Source organism: Lissotriton helveticus, chromosome 2_2, assembly GCF_964261635.1.
Source record: "Lissotriton helveticus chromosome 2_2, aLisHel1.1, whole genome shotgun sequence".
NCBI classification, from domain to species: domain Eukaryota; kingdom Metazoa; phylum Chordata; class Amphibia; order Caudata; family Salamandridae; genus Lissotriton; species Lissotriton helveticus.
The window spans coordinates 408772563-408791496 of NC_136060.1; the positions used below are offsets into that span (position 1 = coordinate 408772563).

Sequence of the window (18934 nt, forward strand, 5' to 3'; positions counted from 1 at the left end):
TACCGCATCCTTATAAACAGTGCCTTAAATGGGCAGGTACTGTCTGGTACTCAGTACCTGCACTTCTTTAATTTGAAAGGGAGAGTACATGCAATTTTAAGCACTGCTTAAATACATTTATTGGTAGAGTACCTACTGGCACTTCAAAGGAGCAAATAGGTACTTTAAATAGAGTACCAGCACTTCTGTATTGCCATTTAAAGCACTGCTTGTAAATGAGTCGCCCACCCGCCCTGCAAATATTATACAACATCCACAATATTGGTGTTTGCTTCGGTGGGAGGGCTGCCATCTACCACATACGCCTAACGTAGGGGTGGACGCTATTTGTCAATAGACGGTCTCCTTAAAATTATGGCTTTATGACATACAGGAAATGTGAACATTCAGGAAGTGCTGCTGCGGTCGCTATTATTTGCACCAAAAGTCAGCTCGAGGCCCGGGTCAAACCCAGGTCAAAATCATTAGATATTTTACAATGTACAAGGAACTAGCACCACCGTCACACGATGGGACACATTTAATCCGCCATTTTGAAGTATTGCCCCGTACCGACAGGCGGATTTCCGCGCAGTTGTCATGACATGACCCGGAAGTGCGCACCGAAGGGCGGGACTGGCGGGGACCGGAAACGCGGAACCTATGCGCTTGTTTCTGGTGTTGTGATGCATGCCGCCTATCTTCCAGTCGTTCTGTCTCTGCCGTCCTTCCACCTCCGACAATGAACGGGGCGGTGCGCTGCAACATTTGCTTCACGCACGCAACCAGCCGCACTATCAGCAGCTTTGCTCTCACCAACTGCGGGCACGTACTGTGTGAGGCCTGCCTCCGGAAGGGTAAGAGGGGTTAAAGGTTGTCTAGGTACCTGCGAGTAGTAAGATCGTGATTTTAATCAGCGATGATAATCTGGAAAGGTTTATCCCAGCAAAGCTGGTCAACAGTATGCCGTATTACATTTACAATAGGAATGTTGAGGTTGATGGGTTTTCTTTTTGGTGTCAGCAGTGAGGCCACAGCTGGGACTGGTCCAAATCCCATATCGCCCTTGAAATGTTTCAGTGTATTCATATGTGTTTTTTTTAGTCCGAAATGCGCTATACAAGTTAATCATCTTAAATATGTATTAGTTATAACTATAAAATAATCCTTTATTCGGTGCAAATCATAATACAATTCTAATTAACGATATATAAAATAGAGCTACAAAACTTACAACGTTTATAACATTCTGATGTTGTACGAGGGGGACATTATGAAGTCCAACGATGCTTTTGGTGTGTTCTCGCTATAATTATGAAGTTTGTACACATGTATCTGAGGTGATGACTGAGATGATGGAAAGTTATGCTCTGCAAGTTGCAGTATTTACCAGTGGCGGCTCCTCTGCGTCGCCCACTGCTTTCAAGCTGTGCGAGAAACAAAAACATAAAATAATAACTCAGTTATTAGCATTTTATGTTTGTGCTGCTTTGCGGGTGGGCGGGGCTGCTCTGCTCTCGGAGCAGGGCAGGGGAGGAGTGGTTTGCCCACTCCTAAGTGTGCAATGACTTTGGTCAGCCCTTCCAGGCTGCCCAAACCAGAAGTGCGTATTTTCCCCTTCTCCATGCAGGCTGCATTGAGAAAATGCCCACCCCTCCAGCCCCTGGCTGAGCTCCGTGTCAGGGGGCTCAGACCAAAGTACAATGTTGCGTTGTGATTGGCTTAGGAGAGGGAGCCTGGCTGCCTGCTTCCTGTTCCTGAAATCGGAAGCAGGAGCAGAGACGCGGGACCCGACGGAAAGGTAAGTTATTTTTTAATTTTGTAATTTTGTTGTTAACCCCCCCTCCCCAAGTCATACTGGCCTCCACTGGTATTTACATATGCGATTTTATTTTCTTCTCTCTACCTTGTACCTTATACTGTAGGTCTTCAAACTGGAGGCAGGGTGGGCCCACGTAGAATGATCTCAGGAGGGGCACATGTCTCTGGCCTAAAGAAGCATTATGCCGATAACAATGCTTTGTTTTGAGCTGGGGCAAAGGAAATGAGCACATTAAGTCGCTCTGTAATGGGCCATCACTAACATCTTTTGACATTTATATCCTTGCTGGGAGAAGGTGTCAAAAGGGAAGGGATTCAAAATAATCTTCAAATCCCCAACCCCCATTTCTAATAATCACACTGTGGATACTTTTTCATATTAGTAAGGCCTGCCTGACCAGAATAGTATGTTTGGCAATCATGTATGAGTGCATTTTTAAAACGGAATAGAAAGTAATAACAATATTTAAATAAGTCTAGATGTATTTAAACATTGGCAATTTAATAGAATAATTTTGAACAATGTTGAAGGTGGGCCCCAACAATGTTTTTTCCCCACGGTGAGAGGTGGGAGGGGGGGTTACAAAGTTTGAATACCACTGCCTTATACTATTTCCAACTGATGACAGATGAGGTGATGTTGTCTGAGCGGTACTCCAAGAAGTTATGGTACAATTGGAGGTCAGGTGACCTCAATAAAAAGGGACTGACCGATTTGCAACTGCGGATATGGACCATATTAGTCACTGTGCATCCCATTCCTGTGCAGTGCACAAGTTCCAGGCCTGCTGCGAGGATGCGCGCAACTGATCACCACTTCTCGGGGAACATAACAATTGGTGATGAGGCGGAGGACAACTTACGCATATCCCACTCGCCGCCTGGTGCTTCTCATGTGCTGCTGATTCCAGCACCCTCTTGGGCATCAGCCCGCCCATGCAGTAGGCTGTAACTGCATGCTCCGACTCCACCCAGCCGTTGCTTGTTCGTTGCCCTCATTGGAGCGTGTAATATGTGCTGCTCAGCCAGTGTGACTGGTGTGTAGAAATATTGGGTGTGGTGATGCTGTGGAATGTTAGATGAGTGAATGACCGTTGGAGAAAGGGCTGAGCAGAAGGAAGGCGGCTTCTGAAGGGGATCTTCATGATAACATCTTAATAAACCTACTACTGTATTTGAACATGGAAGTTGGACTTCCCTTCATCTTTGATTACAACATTTTGGTGACAATTTGACAAAGAAGAACCTGCGTGTGGGAACTGGATGAGAGAAGAAATTATGAAAACAAGACCTAAAGAAATTAGAGCCTAAAGGAACTACAGAAGGAAGAACCCTCAATGACACTACATGAGGACAAACCTTTAAATGAAACCTAAGAGTACAAAGTGCATCATATAGTTCGGCAGCCCTGAGCCCCACCAGAGACCTCATCCTCGGTCGGCCCCAACCAGGGCAGGCTTGAACTACTTAAACAATAACAAAAAGGAGTCAAGAGGGAACGGAAAGGTATGTAAGGGATCGCCCTCCACTCTAAGCAATCAATCTACAATAAGATCCCTATACCTGGGACGATTAATACATTTAACAGACATGAGTACACATCACTCAGGTTGTATTTTTTCAAGCATACCAGAGTAAACCCCCTGCTATATATTGCAGTGGGGTATGGATCCTCTAATGTCTTATTGTCCCCATAATCTACTGTTCCGAAAGGGTTACTAAGTTCTCAACTCAAACAATCTCCAGAACAATGTCCAACAAATGTCTGCCTTCTTTTCTGGCAGTACATATATCCACACTCAACCACATGTGCACATAACTAAGAAAAATGTGTGGTGGAGAGGAAGGCACCTCACGGGCGAACTACAGAAGGAAGAACCCTCAATGACACTACATGAGGACAAACCTTTAAATGAAACCTAAGAGTACAAAGTGCATCATATAGTTCGGCAGCCCTGAGCCCCACCAGAGACCTCATCCTCGGTCGGCCCCAACCAGGGCAGGCTTGAACTACTTAAAACCAGCGTACAGGGGATTGGAGTCTGTCTGCGCGAAAGAAAGCACTATTAGCAGCGTAGTATCTCAATAGACAGAACGCAGTAGCACTTGGAGATGTCTGCGAACATCTCTATTGCAACTAAGAGTTTCAGAGCATTGGTACACTTGCAAGATATGTACAACGAAGAACTTCAAGGGGAACAAGAGTTTTATAGCCAGTTGTGAGGGTGCTGGTGATAACAGCTATGTATTTTGAGGGGTGATGATGCTGTTCCGCTTAGCGGTCTTTTACCCCGGGAACCCTCACTGTAAAAGAGTCAAGGAATTGGGCATTGGCACCACTTCAAGTGACGTTTTAATCACAGTCTTCGGCTGTAATGTCAACTAGTTCTGTGATCCAACTGTTGTGCCAGGATCACTTAAAAAAAATACGAATAGGAAGGTACTCACCTCAACGGTTTTTGCTTGCGCTCATGGAACTTGGGAGCTAGCGTGAGTCCAGTCATTTGCTCTCGCGCCAGGTTTCCGTGGTAGCTAGACCGTTTCCAGTCATCTGGACGTCGAGTAATGGTGAGAAGATCTGGATCATGACACTGTTCAGCACGTACATGACTGGAGCCACCCGGCACGCTCCTAACGTACTTGTGCTGCCATTTGGCAGCTGGTGCGGTCCCTGAAGTATGTTTCCCAACTACAGTGCTTTCGCCCGAGTAACATTCTCCTAAAGCTTAAAGCTAACATCGGAAATGTGGAAAAATTTTAATTGCAAAAGCTTTGGTGGTGTCTTGCACTTTCAGCATTGCCATGGATTTTCAACGAGGTTTGCGTGTCAGTGTGGGCCTCAAGCTTTCCTGTGAGTGGTTTTTCTTCAGTTCGGCGGCAAGTATGTGTGCCGGAACACATTGGAAAGTGACACAGTCAAAGCAGTAAGACTTTCATGCATGGCTTAATTTCCGATTTGAAGGTTAACTTAAGCATGGCGTTGTAGGAAGGACCACTTGCGTGCTAGGATAGGGACGGAGCGCCCTCTGTAACTCTTATATCAATTTCTATTCCAGCCACTGTGAATTCAACAGACTTTTATCCTTCAAATGAATGGTTTTAGGTAAAGGAAGAAAGATCAAACATCATTGACATAGTGCTGCAGTTTTCTCTTATGCTTATGTGGTATATGGAAATATTGGCTATTGTGTTCATGCTGTGGTCTTCCTTAATAGGGTTCTCTGTATTGGGTGGTCGACTGTGATCTAGAGGTGATCTTGAGCGTTACTTGGTACTAGTGATTTATATATATAATATACATTTATGTGTGTGTGTGTGTGTGTATGTATGTATGTATATATATGTATATATATATATATATAACAAAGGTTGCCCATTTGGAGGAGCCCACACAAGGTGAGTATAGCTCCAAAATTTTTAATGGAAAGCGTAGCACAGAAATTGTCAGTCCATCACAGCACGCACATATTCTCATACCTGTTATTTGGCAGCACAGCTTTGTTGGGCATTAACAGCCACCCACTTGGGCTGTATTAATTGGAACTTTATTTGCTACGCAGGATTCACGGCGCCTCACTGGAGGAAATAAAGGACTTCTGTGACCAGGGGGCCGTGCGAGCGGCCGCGCCCACAGGGGCGGGTACCTAGCAGGGGTGTGGAATTTAATAAAATATCTACTTGTCCATGGGACAGGTAGCTTCATAAATCTACTTGTCCTGTACAAAATCCACTTGTCCCTTTGGTGCCATCATGTAGTGCACTGTCAAAAATTGGCAGCACTAATTATATAAGAGCTCGGATAATAGCCTCTCTGGTTATGTCAGGCTCATAGTATAGAAGGATTTGAATACTGGAGATTTCCTTATTTTGTCTCTTTTCTGCAGATTTACCCATTCATCCTTTCATTCACCCACTGATATCTAACATTTCACCTTTACATTGGCTTCCATGCATTCTTTCATCGGCCTTTCACCATTCTGTTTGTCAATTCATCCATCCGCTCATCAATCAAACAATCAATCAATCAAAGCATTTGTATAGCGCGCTACTCACCCGGAGGGTCTCAAGGCGCTTGGGGAAGGGGGGGTCCGCTACTGCTCGAACAGCCAGGTCTTCAGTAGCTTCCTGAAGGAGAGGTGGTCTTGGGTCAGGCGGAGGTGGATGGGGAGGGAGTTCCACGTCTTGGCAGCCAGGTAGGAGAAGGATCTTCCTCCCGAGGTGGCTCTTCGGATGCGGGGGATGGCGGCGAGGGCGTGGCTGGTCGATCGAAGCTGGCGGGTGGGAGTGTAGAAGGTCAGACGGTCGTTGAGGTATCTTGGGCCTTGGTTGTGGAGAGCTTTGTGTGCGTGGGTGAGGAGTCGGAACGTGATTCTCTTGCTGACGGGGAGCCAGTGCAGGTTTCTCAGGTGTGCGGAGATGTGGCTGTGTCGGGGGATGTCCAGGATGAGGCGTGCTGAGGCGTTCTGAATGCACTGGAGTCTTTTCTGGAGTTTGGCTGTGGTGCCGGCGTAGAGGGAGTTGCCGTAGTCCAGTCGGCTGGTGACGAGGGCCTGGGTGACCGTCTTCCTGGTTTCGGTGGGGTTCCACCGGAAGATCTTGCGTAGCATGCGTAGGATGTTGAAGCATGACGAGGAGGCGGCGTTGACTTGTCTGGTCATGAAGAGGGAGGAGTCCAGGATGAAGCCCAGGTTGCGTGCGTGGTCTGTTGGTTTGGGTGCGCTGCCCAGGGCAGGGGGCCACCAGGAGTCGTCCCAGGCGGAGGGCGAAGAGGACTTCCGTCTTATCTGAGTTCAGTTTCAGGCGGCTGGTCATCATCCACTCGGCTACATCTTTCATCCCTTCGTGTAGGTTGGTTCTGGCGGTGGCGGGGTCGTTGGTGAGGGAGAGGATCAGCTGGGTGTCGTCGGCGTAGGAGATGATGTTGAGGTTGTGTTGGCGTGCGATGGCCGCAAGGGGGATCATGTAGATGTTGAACAGCGTGGGGCTGAGTGATGATCCTTGTGGTACGCCGCAGATGACTTCGGTGGCCTCGGATCTGAACGGGGGGAGGCGTACTCTCTGTGTTCTTCCGACGAGGAAGGAGATGATCCATTCTAGTGCCTTCTCCTGGATTCCGATGTTGTTGAGGCGCTGCACTAGGGTGCGGTGGCAGGCCGTGTCGAACGCCGCGGAGAGGTCCAGGAGGATGAGGGCCGCTGTTTCCCCGTTGTCGAGCAGTGTTCGGATGTCATCGGTGGCTGCGATGAGGGCGGTCTCGGTGCTGTGGTTGGCTCGGAAGCCGGACTGCGAGTGGTCGAGGGATCCATTCGTCTTGAGGAAGGCGGCCAGCTGACTGTTGACGGTCTTCTCGATGACTTTGGCAGGAAAAGGAAGGCGTGAGATGGGGCGGTAGTTTTTGAGGTCGGTGGGGACCACTGATTGTTTCTTCAGTAGGGCACTGAGTTCGGCGTGCTTCCAACTCTCAGGTAAGGTGGCGGTGTCGAAGGAGGCGTTGATGATGTCTCGTAGGTGGGGTGCGATGACGGAGTCGGCCTTGTTGAAGATGTGGTGAGGGCAGCGGTCGGTTGGGGAGCCGGAGTGGATGGAGTTCATCGTGCGGATGGTGTCTTCTGTGTTGACCGGGGTCCAGGCGTGGAGGGTGGTGGTGGGGGGGCGTTGGTGCGGTCGTAGGGTGCGTCGGCTGTGTGCTGAAACTGTTGTGTATGTCTGCGATCTTGTTGTGGAAGTACGAGGCGAGTGAGTTGCAGAGGTCTTGCGAGGGAGTGATGTCGTTGTTTCCGGCGCTAGGGTTCGAGAGCTCTTTGACGATGTTGAAGAGTTCCTTGCTGTTGTGGGCGTTGTTGTCTAGTCGTTCCTTAAATGCGGTTCTCTTAATGGCGTGGATCAGCTGGTGATGCTTTTGAGTGGCAAGCTTGAGGGTGGTCATGTTGTCTGTAGTTGGGTCTCTGTGCCAGGCTTTCTCGAGGGCTCGGCAGTTCTTCTTGGAGCTCTTGAGTTCGTCGGTAAACCACGATGCTTTCTTGGAGCTGGGTCTGGCGAGGGGGGGGGGGGGGTGTCTTCAGTTGTTGATCCACCCCGAGAAGTTGTTGGCGACTTGGTTGGGGTTCGCTGAGCTGGCTGGAGGGTTCTGGCTCAGGGATGTGACGAGCTGGTCGGCAGTGATCTTGTTCCAGCTCCTGCGGGGAACCTGTTGCGGGTGGTGATGGGTCGTGGTCCTTTTGAAGCTGAAGTGGACGCAGCTGTGGTCTGTCCAGTGGAGTCCAGTGGCGTGGCTGAAGGAGATGTCCTTGCTGGAGGAGAAGACGGGGTCAAGCGTGTGGCCGGCGTAGTGGGTGGGGGTGGTCACCAGTTGCTTGAGTCTGAGGTTGGCGAGGTTGTCAAGCAGGGTGGTGGTGTTGTGGTCGTTGTTGTTCTCCAGGTGGAAGTTGAGGTCACCGAGGAGGATGTAGTCAGCGGAGGGGAGGGCGTGCGGGCTGATGAAGTCGGCAATGTCTTCGCTGAATTGCGTGCGTGGTCCCGGGGGTCTGTAGATGAGGGTGCCTCTGAGTGTGGTCTTGGGGTTGGTGTGTATCTGGAAGTGCAGGTGTTCGGCGACTGTAAGGGTGTCGTCGGTGTTGGTCGTGACGCAGATGGTGTTCTTGTGGACGATGGCGATGCCTCCTCCCGTCTGGTTGACGCGGTCCCTCCGGGTGATCTTGTATCCGTCCGGGATGGCAATGGCGATGTCGGGTGCTGAGGAGGCGTTCATCCAGGTCTCCGTGAGGAAGGCGACGTCTGGAGATGTGGTGTCGAGGAGGTTCCAGAGTTCTGCGGTGTGCCTGTGGACGGAGCGAGTGTTGAGCAGGATGCACTTAAGGTGGTTGCTGCTGGGTGTCGGCTTGGCGGGTGCGGTGCAGGTCCGGATGCAGGAGAACTTGCAGGATAGGCAGGTGAATGGTCCGTGGGTGCGTCCCGGGGTGGCTTGATGACAGCCGGGGATTCGGCCGGTGTTGAGTGCGTTGAGGGTGGCGTGGTCGTAAGTCGGGCGGGCTGGCGTCTTCGGGGGCCAGGGGGTCTGGCGCTGGGCGCGTTCCAGGCGCCGACGGGTGCAGACGGGCTTACCTTTGGCGCGCCCGCTGCGCGTAGGCATGCATTCTGCCATAAATGGAGAGTGGGGAGGGGAGGGGCGAGGGAGGAGCAGCTGGGAGGCGGGAGCGGGGTGGCGAGAGGGGGGGGGGAGCGGTGATGCTGGAGGGAGCGGGGGTGGGGCCGCGGGGGAGCAGCGGCAGGGAGCGGGGTGGGTCAGCGGTGGAGGCAGAGGGCAGGCAAAACAATACGGGGAAAAACAATCACGCACAATAACTCAGGGGTACAGAAGACAAGCACACAATCACGGCACAAAACTAGTCGGGCACAATGCTACTCGGGGGTACAGGAGGCAAGAACAATCATGGCACAAAACTAATCAGGCACAATACTACTCAGGGGTACAGGAGAACAATACTTAGCAGGGGCACAGGACGAACTGGCAGCGGCAGTGGCGGCGGATATCGGGACCCTCGGGGTGGGCCACGCGGCGGGAGGAGCGACCGGCTCTGACCAGGTCCGGTCAGGTCACAGCTCCCCGCCTCACGGACACCACCTTTTCAATCCAGTGGGAGGGAGGAGCAGCTTGGAGGCGGGAGCGGGGTGGCGAGAGGGGGGGGGGGAGCGGTGATGCTGGAGGGAGCGGGGGTGGGGCCACGGGGGAGCAGCGGCAGAGAGCGGGGTGCGTCGGCGGTGGAGGCAGAGGGCAGGCGAAACAATACGGGAAAAACAATCACGGCACAATAACTCAGGGGTACAGGAGACAAGCACATAACCACGGCACAAAACTAGTCAGGCACAATGCTACTCAGGGGTACATGAGGCAAGAACAATCACGGCACAAAACTAATCAGGAACAATACTACTCAGGGGTACAGGAGAACAATACTTAGCAGGGGCCCAGGACGAACTGGCAGCGGCAGTGGCGGCGGATATCGGGACCCTCGGGGTGGGCCACGCGGCGGGAGGAGCGACCGGCTCTGACCAGGTCAGGTCAGGTCACAGCTCCCCGCCTCGCAGACACCACCTTTTCAATCCAGTGGGAGGGAGGAGCAGCTGGGAGGCGGGAGCGGGGTGGCGAGAGGGGGGGAGCGGTGATGCTGGAGGGAGCGGGGGTGGGGCCGCGGGGGAGCAGCGTCAGGGAGCGGGGTGGGTCGGCGGTGGAGGCAGAGGGCAGGCGAAACAATACGGGAAAAACAATCACGGCACAATAAGTCAGGGGTACAGGAGACAAGCACACAATCACGGAACAAAACTAGTCGGGCACAATGCTACTCGGGGGGTACAGGAGGCAAGAACAATCACGGCACAAAACTAATCAGGCACAATACTACTCCATATCCAAATCTACCCATCCATCCTCAAACATATCTATCCATCTCAGCCATCTGTCCATCCTTTCGTTCACCCATTCTTCCGCTCATCAATCAATTTACCCTTTCACTCTTTCATCCTTCCGCTCATCCATCAATTTACCCTTTCACTCATCCATCCTTTTACTTACTGATCCATCCACCCTGAAACCCATCTATCTTTTCACCCTTTCCTTCATCAACACATCCATCGTCCATCCACCATCCTTTCACTCATTCATCCATCCATCTAGGAAGCCACACGTACACTTATACTCACTCATCTATCTACCCTTTCACCCACACATCCATCCTTTCACTCACTCACCCGTACAGGTTAATTATGGGCCTTTGTCTGCCGAGCTGCAGACAGAAGAGGTTCATCAAGAGCTCCACCCCCACTGCAGCTGCTAAAGCGAGTGGTTCATGACGCCCTTGGGGCCCAACCTATCCTCCCAGCTCCAAATCTATCATTCAAACTCATCCATCCATCCATCCCTCCTTCCTTCCTTCCATTCATACATCCATCCATCCTTTCGCTCATCCATCCATCCACTTTCACCCCCTCCATCCACCCTTTCACTCATATCCATCCACTCTTTCACTGATCCCTCCATCCAGCCATCCTTATGCTCTTCCATCTTTTACCCCTCCATCTTCCTATCCACTCCTATCCATCAGCCCTTTCACTCATCCCTCCATCCATCCTTTTGCTCTTCCGTCTTTCACCCCATCCATCCTTCTTTTCACTCATATCCATCCTTCTTTTCACTCATATCCATCCTTCTTTTCACTCATATCCATCCTTCTTTTCACTCATATCCATCCTTCTTTTCACTCATATCCATCCTCCTTTTTACTCATATCCATCCTCCTTTTCACTCATATCCATCCTCCTTTTCACTCATCCCTCCATCCACTGTTTCACTCAACTATCAACCCATCAATCTATCCATCCTCCCACCCATCAATCTATCCATCCATCCTCACACCCATCAATCTATCCATCCATCCTCCCACCCACCCATCAATCTATCCATCCTTCCACCCATCTATCCATCCTTCCACCCACCCAACCATCCACCCACCCACTCCATCAGCCATTCATCCACTCTCTCTCATCCATCTATCCACCCTTTTATTCAACTATCCATCCTTTCGCTCATCCATCCATTTTCACCCCATCCATCCTCCTTTTCACTCATATCCATCCTCCTTTTCACTCATATCCATCCTCCTTTTCACTCCTATCTATCCTCCCTTTCACTCATCCCTCCATCCACCGTTTCACTCAACTATCCACCCATCAATCTATCCACCCTCCCACCCATCAATCTATCCATCCATCCTCCCACCCAGCAATCTATCCATCCTTCCACCCATCTATCCATCCTTCCACCCATCTATCCATCCGTCCACCCAGCCATCCATCCATCCATCCACCCAACATCCACCCACTCCATCAGCCATTCATTTTCTCTCTCATCCATCAATCCACCCTTTTATTCAACCATCCATCCACTCATCCATCCATCCTTTTTCACCCCACCTATTCACTCACCATTTCACTCAATTCTTTCACTCATCCATCCTTGCATCCATCCTTTCTCATCCATCCACTTTCACGCCATCCATCAATTCATTCACCCTTGCACTCATCCATACATCCATTCTTTCACTCATCCATTCTTACATACATCCTTTCACCCATTCATCCATGTATATATCCATCCACCATTTCATGTTAATTATGAACGTTTGTCTGGACCTGAAGAAAGAAGAGGCCCATTAAGAATTCCACAGCTGCTGTAGGTGCTACAGCGGTGTGTTAAGATGCCCCTGGTGCACGCACAAAGTGAGATGAGAGGCCCAGTGCAAGGAGAGAAATGAGTGTGCACCTGAGGATTGTGCAGTGGCTGTATGAGAAGGGAAAACATGAACTTTACTGTAGGCCCCCGGAGGCGAGGAGGGATCTTGGGGCCAATTTGAGGCTCAAGGGTGAAGCGCAGAATAAAAGGCAGGGGGGGGGGTCACAAGGTTAAAGACAGAGCAGGAGCCATGAGGCCCTTAAGGCAGCCTCTTAAATTCCAGTGATGTCTGTGTTCTGGAGCTGCGTCTTGTGCTCGAAAAGAAATGAAAGGACCAGGGGAGGGCCTGGAAGCCACACAAGAGCCTTGGGGAGAAAGCAAAAAGACTCTTACCTGACTGTGCTGTGGATGTTTTATATGGAACTGCAACTTTGAGCTCTGCTCCATCATGTTGTTGTTCTGCTCTGGGGAAATTAAAGGGCAGGTCCCAGCTTTTGCATTGACGCTTTCACTGCCGATAAACTGCTCAGCGCTCCTTATTAACTGGCTGGGACCAAAAGGGTTGAACAACTGGGTACCAGATTACTGCAAGACTTGGACAAGTTAGAAATTAAAACTTCTCGCCCTTGTAAGAAATCTAGATGTCTCGGGTGTCGGGAGATAGGAATTCCCCACCGCTGCCTAAGAAGTATTTAATTGAATTACGCTGTGAACTGTGTTTAGACATTGAGCCTATGACTAAGGGCGGGAGCCCGAAACGCGTCAGGCTGTATGAGAATATGTGCGTGCTGTGATGGACTGACAATTTCTGTGCTGCGGTTTCCATTAAAAATATTGAAGCTATACTCACCTTGTGTGGGCTCCTCCAAATGGGCAACCTTTGTTTTGTGGAATATATATATACTAGCAGCCAGTCCCGACGTTGTCCGGGTATGAATTGCTGCCGGCCAGTAGTATATTGTTTTGTAGGATTTCGTTTTGATAGCATTTCTTATCTGTGACAGGCCTGTGAAACGCTCCGATTCACAGTGCACTGCTGATGCACTTAAGAGTGCGTGTTCAGTAGTGTGTGAACTCGAGTTTCCCTACTTTATTTTTCCTTGCAATATTATATAGCGCGAACTCGACAACATGGCATGAGCACAATTTACATTACAGAAGAACACGTTCATTTGTGGTAGGCACGGGGAGACAAAGTGATTTGCCTGGAATCAACTTTCTTTCCGCATACCATAACTCCGCATACTTTCATTACGAAAGTACCATGACTCCGCAATGCCATTATAACGCATGGCATTACATTTTTTTATATGCTTTTACCACGCATACATTTACAACGAAATTGGTTGTAAATGCATGAATGGTAAAAGCATGTTTTTTTAAAAATGTTTGGATAAGGGAAGTATGGGTATAGGGGTATATGTTTTGGGGTACTGACGTATATGTTTTGGGGTGTTTGGGTATTTTAAGGGTTCAGATATAGTTTTGGGTTATGGGGTACAGAGGTAGGTTTAGGGATAGGGATGGGTTTTGGGGTACAGGGGTATTTTTAGGGTTCAGGGCTAGGTTTGGGTTTTGGGGTATAGGGGCATTTTTAGGGTTCAGGGGTAGGTTTGGGTTTTGGGGTACAGGGGTATTTTAAGGGTTCAGGGCTAGGTTTGGGTTTTGGGGTACAGGGGTATTTTTAGGGTTCAGGGCTAGGTTTGGGTTTTGGGGTACAGGGGTATTTTAGGGTTCAGGGGTAGGTTTGGGTTTTGGGGTACAGGGTTATTTTTATGGTTCGGGGCTAGGTTTGGGTTTTGGGGTACAGGGGTATTTTTAGGGTTCAGGGCTAGGTTTGGGTTTTGGGTACAGGGGTATTTTTAGGGTTCAGGGGTAGGTTTGGGTTTTGGGGTACAGGGGTATTTGTATGGTTCAGGGCTAGGTTTGGGTTTTGGGGTACAGGGGTATTTTTAGGGTTATGGGGTAGGTTTGGGTTTTGGGGTACAGGGGTATTTTAGGGTTCAGGGGTAGGTTTGGATTTTGGAGTACAGGGTATTTTTAGGGTTCAGGGCTAGGTTTGGTTTTTGGGGTACAGGGGTATTTTTAGGGTTCAGGGGTAGGTTTGGGTTTTGAGGTACAGGGGTATTTATAGGGTTCAGGGCTAGGTTTGGGTTTTGGGGTACAGGGGTATTTTTAGGGTTTAGGGATAGGTTTGGGTTTTGGGGTACAGGGTATAGTTATATGGTTAAGATGGGTTAGTGTTTAAGGGTGTTGGGGTATTTTAAGGAGTAAGGGTGGGATATGATTATGGGGTGCAGGGGTATTTAAAGGGAGCAGGGTGGACACCCGGAGCTGGAATGTACAGAACCTGGGAAGAAAAAACAATGAAATATTGGGCACAACGCTCGCTTTTTTTTCCGTAATCCCGCCCCCCGCACACGCCCACGTCCCCAGCACACGCCCACAGCACACGATATGAGACATGGCATGAAGGGCGGAACGTACCACATGCCCCCAGCATTTGTCACGCCCACAGCACAACGCAGACACGCCCACAAGGGACTACTTTGCTGGCACGGTTCTTTTACCTTTTAAATGTATGTGGTGGGCGTCATTCTGCTGCACCTGCCCTTTCCAACGCTGTATTGGGTGTTGTGATTGGTGCTGTTGTTCCTGAGATTACCCGCCTCAAAGGTTTGGGCTCTCTCTTTATTATATTAGTACTAGCAGCCCGTCCCGACCTTGTCCGGGAGCAATCAGGCTTCCCCGACCCCCACCCGCCCCGACATTTTGCAGCAGCCCGGCCCCCCGCCCGCCCCGACATTGTCAAGCAGCCCAGGCCCCCGCCCGCCCCGACGCCCGCCTGCCCGGGGCCTTACCTCAGCCACCGCTTCTCCCCCGCTCTCCTCATTTCACCGCTTCTCGCCGCTTACCGCTCCTCCCGCCGGTCCTCACTGCCATTCCGCCGCTCCCCCGCGCCATGTCCGCCGCTCCTCCTCGCGTTCCTGGACGCCGCTCCTCCCCGCGCTCCTGACGTCAGCACGTAGGTCGCGGCCGGCGCTACTTTAATGTTCATTTTTTAAATGACGCATATTTTTATACTTTATATAGCCTATGGTAATCTGCACACCCTGACGATTACAATGATGTATCGGGTGTGTGGATTGGCACTGTGGTTCCCGAGTTTACCCGCCTCAAAGGTGCAAAGTTCTTCCTTTATAATAGTAGTATAGACTAGCAGCCCGTCCTGACGTTGTCCGGGGCAGAAGGGGGCTGGGGGCAGCACCGCAGCAGGAGACGCGCAGCAGAGCGCCCAGCAGCGGGAGCAGCATAGCGTAGTCACAGCAGAGCGTACTCACAGCACAGCATACTCACCAGCATCACGTGCGCAGGGTGTTGTTTCCTTGCTCCCGTTTTCTTGCTCCTGGCCGCTTCTGCCCACGCTCCTGTCCGCTTTTACTCCACGCTCCCCTGGGCATGTCGATGTCGACGGTCCTCCCCGCGCTCCTGGCCGCTCCTATGCGCTCCGGACCTCGCAGAGTGTCGCTTTCTTTCTCCTGGGCGCTCCTCGCAGGGTGTGTCTTCCGCGCTCCGAACCTTGCAGGGTGTTGCTTCGGCGCTCCTGTCCGCTCCTCGCATGGTGTCACTTCCGCGCTCCGGCCCTCGCAGGGTGTTGCTTCCGGCTTCCGCGCTCCTGGCCGCCGACCCGTGATGTCAGCACGCACGTCGTTAGCTGGCGCTACTTCGAAGGGACTACTTTTCATAAAAAATTACTTTTCCCTTCTAACATATATATTTTTTTCTTATATAGCCTATGTCCATCTGCTTGCCCTGACGTTTTCAAAGATGTATTGGGTGTTTGGATTGGTGGTGTACTTTTCGAGTTTACCTGCCCCAAAGGACACAGTTCTCTCTTTATAATAGTAGTATATATATATATATATATATATATATATATATATATATATATACATAGGTTTCAGCCACGTTATAGTTAGGAATTAGCATTTAAAAAACCTTAGAAATTCACTGAAAAAAACATAGGTTTCACACATGTCATAGTTAGCTGGACATTTCACTCATACAAAACCATTGAAATTCCCCTGTTATATTTAGTTCAGCTAACTATAATTCGCGCGCCCACAATGCACTGCTGATGATGTCACATATTACATCAGCAAAGGTTTTGTAAATGATAATTTTTAAATGTATTAATTGTTATTTTTTTATACTAATTTACTACATTGTTTTAAAGTATTTATTTTTAGATCTTTTATTTTTTAACTTACATTACATATTTTAATATAACTTGGAAAAAAATGTTTTTAAAAATATTGAAATTGTAATAGTTATTTTAATTTTATATTTTTTAAATTTAAATATATTTTATATAGCAGGCAATGATATCCTATTGAAGGAAATTCAAGTTACTGGTAAGTACAGTTAAATTTACTTTTCAGGAACGGTAGTGAGCTGGAAGATGCAGCACTGAGGTCTCTCCTGATAACCAGTGAGTAAATCGGAATTCGTAGTTCTGCTGATTTTAGAGGAATTTTTTAAACTTCCAAAACTCCACACTGAAAAATTTCCAAGTGAAACCAGTCAATGTTAGCCTAGAAAGGAAATTCAAGTTACTGTAACTACGATTAGAATTACTTTTCAGGATCAATAGTGGGCTGAAAGATGTAGCACTGAGGTCTCTCCTGATAACAAGGGAGTAAATCGGAATTCGTAGTTCGGCTGATTTTTGAGGAATTTTTTAAAGTTCCAAAACTCCACACAGAAGAATTTCCAAATAAAACCAGTCAATGTTAGCCTATGGAAGGAAATTCAAGTTACTGTAAGTATGGTTAGAATTACTTTTCAGGATCAGTGGTGGGCTGAAAGGTGCAGCACTGAGGTCTCTCCTGATAACAGGTCAGTAAATCGGAATTCGTAGTTCGGCTGATTTTAGAGGAATATTGGTACGTTTCAAAAATAGACACTTCGAAACTTTTCTGGTGAAAACCACCCAATAGATTCCTATGGAAGGAAATAAGAGTTACTGGTAAGTACGCTTAGATTTACTTTTCAGAGTCCGTACTGGGCTCAAAGATGCAGCACTGACGTCTCTCATGATAACAGGTGAGTAAATCGGAATTCGTAGTTCCGCTGATTTTAGAGGAATATTGTGCTCAATAGTGAAGGAAGGGGGCGGGGCCTGAGGTGACGCGTGCAAACACGCCCTGTGGCGCGTTTTAGATTGGGGAATTAATTCCTCTTCAATCCTGAGGTCCCCTGTAAGCCAAGTAGCCCACCAGGTAACTCCAGTATGCACCAGGGAGCTGTGTTGCAGAGAGGTGTTCAGAGGGCACGCCCCCTTTTTACAACACTCTGAAACGCAGCTCCGTGGCGCTTAATGGAGGTACCTGTTGGACTAGTTGGCCCCTAGGGGACCTCTGGATTGAAGAGGAATTAATTCCCCAACTTAAAACGCGCCACAGTGCATGTTTGCACACACATCACCTCAAGCCCCGCCCCCTACCTTCACCACTGTGCAAACACGCCCGTAGCGCGTTCGAAGTCTCCTTGCATACTGGGGGTCCCTGGAGGCCAACTAGCCCACCAAGAACCTCCAGTATGCACCAGGGGCTGCGTTGCAGAGAGGTGTAAAAAGGAGCATGGCCTCTTTACACGTCTCTGCAAGGCAGCCCCCTGGCGCATACTGGAGGTTGTTGGCGGGCTAATTAGTTCCCCCCTCTGCAAACACGCGTTTGCAGAGTGGTGCCTCAAGTTTTTTTGGGGGGATCGGCAGTGTAGGCGTACCATACGCGTATCCCGCGATTTAAAAAAAAATATATTAATAATTTTTGGGGCCTTGAGGGTCCTTGTGGGACCCCCTGAGCAGGCCTAGGGGGTCAGGGTGTTTCTACCCTGCCCCCTTTTCTTCGTTTTCACCTTTGTTTCCCTGTTTTCTTGTGACTCGGCTCTACCGAGGCACAAGATGGCTGCCAACACTTCCTGGTTTGGAGTGTTGACAGACAATCAGCATGCAGCTCGTGCTCCTAATTGTACGGATTTCCGTACGCGTGTAGTACTTCGTCTCTAGATATCACTATGATTTTACTTTTGATTTTCTCAGGAACTACTGAACGGATTTACACCATTTAACAAAAAGCACAATCTGCGAACCGAACTCTACCTCTCTGCCAAATTTGGTGTAATTCCGTTCGGCCGTTCGGGCTGTAGCCCTGGATAAAGGTCCCTATGGAAAATTGCATGGGGAAAACACTTTTTGAGACCCCCTTTTTTCTCGGCCCCCACTATACGAATCACCCCCAAATTTTCAGGGAAGGAGCGGAGCAGGCCATTTTCATGGAGAAATGCACGAAGATTCGTCCACCAGCGCCAAAGTTATTCCAAATAGAATGTTGTGGATTTCATATGGAAAGTAGGTCCTAACTATAACTACCTACTGGCGACCGCCAGTAGGTAATATATATATATATCTATATTCTGCATTGGTGTTAATGTCATATATAGTGAGCACCTGAACACGTCTGTCCACACCCTGCAATCAGCCATCATTTGGTGTTCAGCGCAATAGCGGAGCCATTGATTCTCTCGCTTCACCCGCCGAACAATCTACAGATACCCTATCCGGGTTGGAATTATCACCGGTTGTGGGGGGGATTAATTATTTCGTATCTATTAGGACCTAGCCCTGAAGAGTCAGAGTGTACCGTATTCTGACGAAACACGTGTCGGCTGGTATTTTCGGCAACGAACAATTAAAAGAACGAGATCAACAGGAGTCAACTGCTTTTTCTTCCAGTTTCACAAATTGCCATATTAGATGTTTGATTCATATGTGTGTGAACAGGTTTTCTGTATGTAATGTAGATTTATGTCTTGCACAACATCATCCAAGGGGTTGTTAGGGTCACC

At 49.3% G+C, this 18934-nt stretch overlaps 1 protein-coding gene across 3 annotated transcripts in view; it reads left to right on the forward strand.

The window, feature by feature from the left end:
• The first annotated feature begins 574 nt into the window (after nt 1-574).
• RNF212 (ring finger protein 212) overlaps nt 575-18934 on the forward strand; it is a 348304-nt gene continuing 329944 nt past the window's right edge. For 2 of the 3 annotated variants that reach the window (XM_078679015.1, XM_078679014.1), the window contains exon 1: nt 575-836. In XM_078679015.1, the coding sequence (XP_078535141.1) occupies nt 722-836 (115 nt within the window). In that variant the 5' untranslated portion in view covers nt 575-721. The remainder of the gene's footprint in view (nt 837-18934) is intronic. The other variant, XM_078679013.1, reaches the window with a different exon arrangement.